Consider the following 9,618-nt stretch of genomic DNA (forward strand, 5'->3'; position numbering starts at 1 on the left):
ATGCCTGTGGTTGTTGCTGTGGTTGTTGCTGTGGTTGTTGCTGTGGTTGCTGTTTATATGAACGCAGGAATCTGATAGGCCGACAGATCTGGAGTGGAGGAGGGAGTTGGAGGGAGGGGAGGCTGGGGGGAGGGGGGGAGTGAGGGCCATGGCCCAGGGAGGAGGGGGGTGGTCGCTGAGGAGGTGGGGGGCGCTGTGGAACCAGGGGAGATGATAGGGGGTTGTTACAATGGATAAATGGGGGCGGGGCATTCTTCTTGGCGATGCTTTGACTGATGAAGGAGGCGGCCAATGATCTGGAGAAAGCTGAGAACGGGGCTCCACCCCGTCTGTCCAAACCCCTCCCACTAGAGGGCTGAGGGGGGGAGAAAGGAGGGATGGCCCTGCAGGGGGAGGGGGGGCGGTGGGTGAGGTTAGGCCTGGAGAGGGAGGGTGGGGGAGACAGCAACGATGACATCTCCCACGGCAACCGAGGAATATCCTGATGGAGGTCCTCAGAAGAGCTGAGAGAGAGAGAGAGAGAGAGAGAGATTAATACAGATTAAATATGAACTATACATTTTGATATTAACCCCAGCATGTCTGTCACCTCTCTCTCAGCTGGCCTCCATTGAGGGCTTGGGGCCAGGCCTCAGACATCCCAGGGACCAGGGGGCTGTTGGTGGAGCCGGACCCCCGTCTAGTGGCCCCGTCAGCGGGTACGTTGGGTGAGGGGGAGGCCAGCGGGCTGACGCGGGAGACACGGGCCTGACCAGGTGGCCTTTCCTGGGGGAGGTCAGCCCGGTGGTCCCTCAGGATAGTGACACCAGAGCCATGGTGGTAGGCTCTCTCCTGGGACTCCCTGGAGCCCTCCCCCCCAGTGGAGGGGAGGCCTGCTCTGGGGAGGCTGGAGGTCACGGAGGCGACACTGGAGCTCAGGGCGGAGATGAAGTCCCGGGGCCGACAGAGGGCCAAGCAGGGTCTGACCGAGACCGGACCCAACACCACTGGGGCCGCCTGGGGATCTGGGGACGACACACCGGACAGATCACACCGGTCCCATGAGCTTGTATTGATCATTGCACAGACCATTGGAGAGACAATGGTGCAGAACATGGTACCGACTATGGTACAGATTACGGGACAGACCATGATACAGACTATGGTATAGACCAGTGTATAGACATGGGACAGAAAATGAAACAGACCATGGGACAGACTATGAGACAGACCACGGTTCAGACCACGGTAGAGACCATGATACAGACCATGGTACAGACCCTGGTACAGACCCTGGTACAGACCATGCTACAGACCATGGTACAGACTATGCTACAGACCATGGTACAGACTATGCTACAGACCATGCACAGACTATGGTACAGACTATGGTACCGACTATAGTTCAGACTATGCTACAGACCATGGTACAGAATATGCTACAGACCATGGTACAGACCCTGGTACAGACCATGGTACAGACTATGCTACCGACCATGGTACAAACTATGGTACAGACTATGGCACAGACTATGGCACAGACTATGGCAAATGGATGGTGAACTTTTTGACATGAGGAATTATTTACATAAAACTCTCTTACTGTCCATAATTCCTTAACAGGGAGAATACCGTGAACCTACCACTGGTCCCGCTCCCTCTCCTCCTCATGCACTTGTCTTCCATCTCTTGCTCTTCCTTCATCCCTCCATCCTCCAACCAGGGGGCCGGCGGACCTGCCTGGGTCTGTGCAAGGCTCCTGGTCGTATTTGGGTTCTGAGCCCTGGTGAGTGGGGAGGGAGTGTGACACAGTGTGGGGGGGAGGAGGAGGAGGAGGTTTCTTGGCCCCAGGAGGTAGTGGTGAAGGATCTGATGCCAACCTTTCAGTCCAAGCCAAGTTACGTGCAGGCTGCCATGTTATCAGTTCATGTTAACAGCATCAGGGTCACGTAGTGGGTCTGTCACAGGTAGAAAGGGACCGGGCCTGAAGAATGAGAAGATGGACCACTGCACCACGACACTGTTGGCATCAGTGTGCAAGATGCTTTAGATATAAATGTGTTAGGTTTCTTTAAAGGGCATGAAATAAAAAAAATCTGACATGTTGTGCAAAAATATTAAGGTTTAGGGTAAGGGAATCTGGTTCAGGCTGATGGTGGGTTAGGGGTTCTGGTCCAGGCTGACCGGAGGGTTAGGGGTTCTGGTGGTCTAGGCTGACTGGAGGGTGAGGGGTTCTGGTCTAGGCTGATGGAGGGTTAGGGGTTCTGGTCCAGGCTGACTGGAGGGTTAGGGGTTCTGGTGGTCTAGGCTGACTGGAGGGTTAAGGGTTCTGGTCCAGGCTGACTGGAAGGTTAGGGGTTCTGGTCCAGGCTGACTGGAGGGTTAAGGGTTCTGGTCTAGGCTGATGGAGGGTTAAGGGTTCTGGTCTAGGCTGATGGAGGGTTAAGGGTTCTGCAGTCGGTTGCACCAGCAGAACGTAAAGCCGATCATAAAGTCTGGTGTGTAAAGTCTGCCTTAACCCTACGCTCGACGTAGCTAGTGTCAAACTAAAGGTGTTCTAAATTTTGGTTGCACCACCATAACTTAAGTTGTAACGTTACTAGTAGTGCATAAAGTGTACCAGTGTCGCTTTTAATGACGTTTAGATAATTTCAAGCCAATCATTGACAGATAACAATGTAAACAGGAAATACTGGCAAGTTTCCACCTTACCCGAGTGAAGACGCGTTAGCACCCAAATGAGAGGGCAAACAATACAGTTTCAGTAATTTATTCTCTAAAATTTGCTTGGACGGTATAGGCGTGAGGTTAAGCTATTTGATGGCGGATTTTATAATAAATAAATAAATATAATATTCTGCCCGGCAAAACCGAAATCGCGCATATAATTCAACATCATCATAATAAAGAAATGGATCGATACGGTCACGGACAATCCGTTCCCGGCGCATATCGCATTGAAACTCCTCTTCCCATTGCTCAAAACGAATAGCCATCATCTTTACCCTGCGTTAGTGTTGAAATCTTTTTACGTTTTTTTCTTTTAACGGTTCTTAATCGTTAGTATGGAACTTACACCAGCTAGAGGGGAGGTGTAAAAGATAAGTTATAACTTAGTGTTAAGTTGAAACTATCTGCTTGGTGCAACTGCTATTTTTTTAGTAGAGTGTAAAGTTGAACGTTTGGGTGATTTACGTTCAACGTAGCCTAAGTGGGACCTTACGTTCTGCTGGTGCAACTGGACCCAGGTCCAGGCTGACCGGAACGTTAGGGGTTCTGGTCTAGGCTGATGGAGGGTTAGGGGTTCTGGTCCAGGCTGACCGGAGGGTTAGGGGTTCTGGTCTAGGCTGACTGGAGGGTTAGGGGTTCTGGTCCAGGCTGACTGGAGGTTTAGGGGTTCTGGTCTAGGCTGATGGAGGGTTAGGGGTTCTGGTCCAGGCTGACTGGAACGTTAGGGGTTCTGGTCCAGGCTGACCGGAACGTTAGGGGTTCTGGTCTAGGCTGACCCGGGCCGTGCTGTAGAAGGTGATCCTTCCGCTACAGGCGACCTGGAGGTTCACCGTGGTGGCATAGTTGGTCCTAGGAAGCCCCGGGTGGGCTGTGATCTGTGTTTGAACCAGAGTGTGGGGATCTGCTTGCTGGGTGGTGGGGTTGTGGTTGGTGTGGTCGGTGGAGGGCGTGGTGGTGGGAGTTTGGGCCAGGGAAGGGCGGGCTACATAGGCACAGAACAGCTGACTGCGACAGCTTCCCTTCTCCAGCTCTCCCTGCTCTTGGGGAGAGGAGAAGGAGGGGGAAGGAGGGTGAGCATAGGAGAGAGGAGCAGAAGAAGAGGAGAAGGGGGCTGTTGTGACCTCAGTCTCTGGACTCTGGTCGAGGAGCTCCTGATCGTCTCGCTGGGGATGCCTCCCAGCCTGGGTGGCCCTGTCTGGGCTGAGCCTGCTGGGCGAGACCGGAGGCTGGAGGTAGGAGGAGCAGGCCTTGATAGGGCTCCTGAGGTTCAGGGAACTTGGGGCAGGAGTAGAGGAGGAGGTGTCCGGTGTATAGGAGGTCAGGTAGGGTGCAGAGCATGGGTTCCGTGGCCGGGGTGCAGCGATGTGATCGGTCCAGGCGTTTGACGGAACACCAATCGGAGGCGGGGACAGAATGTGGGGGCAGCTGGAGCCGGAGCCGGTAACAGACTTCATCAAGATGGCCTGCTCCAGGCTGAGGCCCGTGGGCATGTTAAGAACCAGGGGAGCGGAAGAGTCCTGGGGAGGAATGGGAGTGAAGGAGTCATGGTGAGGAGCTGGAGAGCAGAGAAAGGCGGAGGGGGATTGGACCCGCGAGCCTGGCTCGGAGGCAGAGAAGGGCCGTGCGACCCGGTTGTGATGGCCGGACCAGGGAGCATCATGGGATGGCTGTGTTGCAGCGACGCTGGCGGGAGAACAAGAGACATTCCTCTGGCTTGCTAGCCATCCACCGCTTCCACTAGCACCGCTGGCACTTCTGTGGCTGACCCCTACATCTGCCATGCTATCCCTGCAATGCCTGTGGTTGTTGCTGTGGTTGTTGCTGTGGTTGTTGCTGTGGTTGCTGTTTATATGAACGCAGGAATCTGATAGGCCGACAGATCTGGAGTGGAGGAGGGAGTTGGAGGGAGGGGAGGCTGGGGGAGGGGGGGAGTGAGGGCCATGGCCCAGGGAGGAGGGGGGTGGTCGCTGAGGAGGTGGGGGGCGCTGTGGAACCAGGGGAGATGATAGGGGGTTGTTACAATGGATAAATGGGGGCGGGGCATTCTTCTTGGCGATGCTTTGACTGATGAAGGAGGCGGCCAATGATCTGGAGAAAGCTGAGAACGGGGCTCCACCCCGTCTGTCCAAACCCCTCCCACTAGAGGGCTGAGGGGGGGAGAAAGGAGGGATGGCCCTGCAGGGGGAGGGGGGGCGGTGGGTGAGGTTAGGCCTGGAGAGGGAGGGTGGGGGAGACAGCAACGATGACATCTCCCACGGCAACCGAGGAATATCCTGATGGAGGTCCTCAGAAGAGCTGAGAGAGAGAGAGAGAGAGAGAGAGAGAGATTAATACAGATTAAATATGAACTATACATTTTGATATTAACCCCAGCATGTCTGTCACCTCTCTCTCAGCTGGCCTCCATTGAGGGCTTGGGGCCAGGCCTCAGACATCCCAGGGACCAGGGGGCTGTTGGTGGAGCCGGACCCCCGTCTAGTGGCCCCGTCAGCGGGTACGTTGGGTGAGGGGGAGGCCAGCGGGCTGACGCGGGAGACACGGGCCTGACCAGGTGGCCTTTCCTGGGGGAGGTCAGCCCGGTGGTCCCTCAGGATAGTGACACCAGAGCCATGGTGGTAGGCTCTCTCCTGGGACTCCCTGGAGCCCTCCCCCCCAGTGGAGGGGAGGCCTGCTCTGGGGAGGCTGGAGGTCACGGAGGCGACACTGGAGCTCAGGGCGGAGATGAAGTCCCGGGGCCGACAGAGGGCCAAGCAGGGTCTGACCGAGACCGGACCCAACACCACTGGGGCCGCCTGGGGATCTGGGGACGACACACCGGACAGATCACACCGGTCCCATGAGCTTGTATTGATCATTGCACAGACCATTGGAGAGACAATGGTGCAGAACATGGTACCGACTATGGTACAGATTACGGGACAGACCATGATACAGACTATGGTATAGACCAGTGTATAGACATGGGACAGAAAATGAAACAGACCATGGGACAGACTATGAGACAGACCACGGTTCAGACCACGGTAGAGACCATGATACAGACCATGGTACAGACCCTGGTACAGACCCTGGTACAGACCATGCTACAGACCATGGTACAGACTATGCTACAGACCATGGTACAGACTATGCTACAGACCATGCACAGACTATGGTACAGACTATGGTACCGACTATAGTTCAGACTATGCTACAGACCATGGTACAGAATATGCTACAGACCATGGTACAGACCCTGGTACAGACCATGGTACAGACTATGCTACCGACCATGGTACAAACTATGGTACAGACTATGGCACAGACTATGGCACAGACTATGGCAAATGGATGGTGAACTTTTTGACATGAGGAATTATTTACATAAAACTCTCTTACTGTCCATAATTCCTTAACAGGGAGAATACCGTGAACCTACCACTGGTCCCGCTCCCTCTCCTCCTCATGCACTTGTCTTCCATCTCTTGCTCTTCCTTCATCCCTCCATCCTCCAACCAGGGGGCCGGCGGACCTGCCTGGGTCTGTGCAAGGCTCCTGGTCGTATTTGGGTTCTGAGCCCTGGTGAGTGGGGACTGTGTGTGTGTTTTGGCTGCATCGGGTCTGTTAGTGTCAGTAGGGTTCTGACTGGAGCGCTGGGACTGGATGTGCTTCCCCTGCTCCTTCAGGCACCCGGTCTGCGTGTCTTGGGGCGTCCTGGTCCTCCTGGCGTTCTGCTTTTGGTGCAGAGGAAGCTTCATGGTCCCGGCGCTTGAGCTGTACATGCGTGCCAGCGTTTGGACCTTGTTCAGAATCCGCTCCGAGTTCTTCATCAATGCTGGGTCAGCGAGGGGCCCCATCTCAAACAGCCGGATGCCTGCTACACCTGACCCAGACACCTCCAACAAGGCCCTCCTGCTGGGAGCAGACCAGTCCCCCACCCTGGTCTGGCTGGGATGAAGGGCCTGCAGGCGGGTGTCCTGGTCCAGTTCTCTCTGTGTTCTGGCCTTCCTGTGCTGATTCCCAGAGGAATCTCGGTTGGCGTGGCAAGGGTCCTTGTGGGTGGGACTGGGTTCCTGGTGGGCGGGTCTGGGGTCCTGGTGGGCGGGGCTAGGGTCCTGCTGGGCGGGGCTATGGTCCTGGTGGGCGGGGCTGCGGTCCTGGTGGGCGGGGCTGCGGTCCTGGTGGGCGGGGCTGGGGTCCTGGTGGGTGGGACTGGGGCAATGTTTGTCCTGCTGGGCGGGGCTACTGTCCTGGTGGGCGGGGCTGGGGTCCCGGTGGGCGGGGCTAGGGCCCTGGTGGGCGGGGCTGGGATCTTTGTGGGCGGGGCTGGGGTCCTGGTTGGTGGGACTGGGGAGATGTTGGTCCTTGTCGGCTGGGCTGGGGTCCTGGTGGGTTGGGCTAGGGTCCTGGTGGGTGGGGCTAGGGTCCTGGTGGGTGGGACTGGGGTCATTGTGGTCCTGAGAGGCGGGGCTTGGGTCTTGGTCGACGGGGCTTGGTTTAATCACTCCTTGATGTGGTCCAGAGACGCTAGCCCGCCGAAGCTCTGGGAAAGCAAGTTGGTAGGCTGTGTTCTCATTGGCCCAGCTTGATGATGGGCTCAGGCTGGCTTGTCCTTCAGTAGAGCTGATTGGCCCGTTGGCCAGTCCGTTTTCCTGTCCAGCCAATGAGAGGAGAGGAGAGATAGACGCATCACCTCTATCTACCTCTCTATCTGATCTTGTGGCTTCAGAGGAATTCCTCAGCAGACCGGAGGAGATCAGGCCCTCCTCTCCGCTCTCCTCCTCCTCCTCCTCCTCCACCTTCTTGACCCCCACCTCCACCTCCAACTCCACCCCTACCTCCGCCTCCACCTTCACCTCCTCCTCCTCGTCCTCCTCGGCAGCCTGGTAGTAACTCCGGATCTTGGCGATGATGCTGTGCTCGCTCCTGTTGTGGTTCTGGGTGGAGGCAGGGTCAGAAGGAGCAGTAGGCAGAGCCTCTGTGTTCCCCTCCGTAGAGAGGGGGGCATACAAGGGGAGGGGAGGCGGGGAGGGGGAAGGGAGGAGGGGGGAGAAGACAGGGGCAGGGCAGGCAGAAGGGAAGAGGGGGGAGGAGAGGGGAAGAACTATGCTTTCCTCCCCTTTATGTATCCCTTCTACTTGCACCTCCTCCGCTCTCTCCTCCCAACACCCAAGCCCCATCTCCTCGCTCTGATTGCAGGGTGCCATCAGCTCCAAACCCTTGGTATCCACCCCCTGGTCCCCCATATGGTGCCAGGGCCCGGGCTCCCACAAGGCTTGGTTGGAGGGGGATACTGTAGGGGCCAGAGGGCTGGTGGGGGGTACTGTAGGGGCCAGAGGGCTGGAGGGGGGTACTGTAGGGGCCAGAGGGCTGGTGGGGGGTATTGTAGGGGCCAGTGGGCTGGAGGGGGGTACTGTAGGGGCCAGAGGGCCGGTGGGGGGTACTGTAGGGGCCAGAGGGCTGGAGGGGGGTACTGTAGGGGCCAGAGGGCTGGAGGGGGGTACTGTAGGGGCCAGAGGGCCGGTGGGGGGTACTGTAGGGGCCAGAGGGCTGGAGGGGGGTACTGTAGGGGCCAGAGGGCTGGAGGGGGGTACTGTAGGGGCCAGAGGGCCGGTGGGGGGTACTGTAGGGGCCAGAGGGCTGGAGGGGGGTACTTCAGGGGCCAGAGGGCTGGAGGGGGGTACTGTAGGGGCCAGAGGGCCGGTGGGGGGTACTGTAGGGGCCAGAGGGCTGGAGGGGGGTACTGTAGGGGCCAGAGGGCTGGAGGGGGGTACTTCAGGGGCCAGAGGGCTGGAGGGGGGTACTTCAGGGGCCAGAGGGCTGGTAAAACTGTGGTCAGATCTGGTGGACTCCTGGACACAAACACAAGGACATTCTCAGTGTATTTAGAAGTAGTGGTAGTTCTACTACTTCAGCTGTAGTACTAGTTAGGCTCTGGTTCATCGACATTAGTAGTATCAGTAGAACAGTAGTATAATTCATACTATAGTAGTATTAATAGTACTACAGTAGTATTAGTAGTACTTCAGAAGTGCTAAAGTACCGTGGGTAGAGATGAAGCCAGGAGGCTCTTGTTCATCAACTGCAGGATTTCCTCAGTGATTGAGAGGGAGGGGCTGGCACACAGAGGGGCGAGAACCTCCTCCTCCTCCTCCTCCTCCTGACATTAAGGAGCAGGTAGAGGTTAGACAGTACAAAGACAGGTCATGAAGGAGCAGGTTGGGGTTAGACAGTACAAAGACAGGTCATGAAGGAGCAGGTAGGGGTTAGATAGTACAAGGACAGGTCATGAAGGAGTAGGTTGGGGTTAGACAGTACAAAGAAAGGTCATGAAGGAGCAGGTTGGGGTTAGACAGTACAAAGACAGGTCATGAAGGAGCAGGTAGGGGTTAGACAGTACAAAGAAAGGTCATTTAGAAGCAGGTTGGGGTCAGACAGTACAAATAAAGGTCATTGAGGAGCAGGTAGGGGTTAGACAGTACAAATAAAGGTCATTAAGGAGCAGGTAGGGGTTAGACAGTACAAAGACAGGTCATGAAGGAGCAGGTTGGGTTAGACAGTACAAAGACAGGTCATGAAGGAGCAGGTTGGGGTTAGACAGTACAAAGACAGGTCATGAAGGAGCAGGTTGGGGTTAGACAGTACAAAGACAGGTCATGAAGGAGCAGGTAGGAGTTAGACAGTACAAAGAAAGGTCATTAAGGAGCAGGTAGGGGTTAGACAGTACAAAGACAGGTCATTAAGGAGCAGGTAGGGGTTAGACAGTACAAAGACAGGTCATGAAGGAGCAGGTAGGAGTTAGACAGTACAAAGAAAGGTCATTAAGGAGCAGGTAGGAGTTAGACAGTACAAAGAAAGGTCATTAAGGAGCAGGTAGGGGTTAGACAGTACAAAGACAGGTCATTAAGGAGCAGGTAGGGGTTAGACAGT

General features: G+C 56.1%; 1 protein-coding gene across 1 annotated transcript in view; it reads right to left on the bottom strand.

The window, feature by feature from the left end:
* Positions 1-3,461: 3,461 nt before the first annotated feature.
* The window catches only part of plekhg2 (pleckstrin homology domain containing, family G (with RhoGef domain) member 2), a 35,958-nt gene continuing 29,801 nt past the window's right edge, over positions 3,462-9,618 (bottom strand). The window contains exons 18-25 of the mRNA XM_056610373.1: positions 8,732-8,848; positions 7,827-8,540; positions 7,545-7,625; positions 6,128-6,938; positions 5,095-5,509; positions 4,730-5,004; positions 3,831-4,264; positions 3,462-3,743 (exon numbers count right to left, since the gene is read on the bottom strand). Of these exons, the coding sequence (XP_056466348.1) occupies positions 3,462-3,743; positions 3,831-4,264; positions 4,730-5,004; positions 5,095-5,509; positions 6,128-6,938; positions 7,545-7,625; positions 7,827-8,540; positions 8,732-8,848 (3,129 nt within the window). The remainder of the gene's footprint in view (positions 3,744-3,830; positions 4,265-4,729; positions 5,005-5,094; positions 5,510-6,127; positions 6,939-7,544; positions 7,626-7,826; positions 8,541-8,731; positions 8,849-9,618) is intronic.

This window comes from Gadus chalcogrammus, chromosome 16, assembly GCF_026213295.1.
Source record: "Gadus chalcogrammus isolate NIFS_2021 chromosome 16, NIFS_Gcha_1.0, whole genome shotgun sequence".
Lineage (NCBI taxonomy): Eukaryota > Metazoa > Chordata > Actinopteri > Gadiformes > Gadidae > Gadus > Gadus chalcogrammus.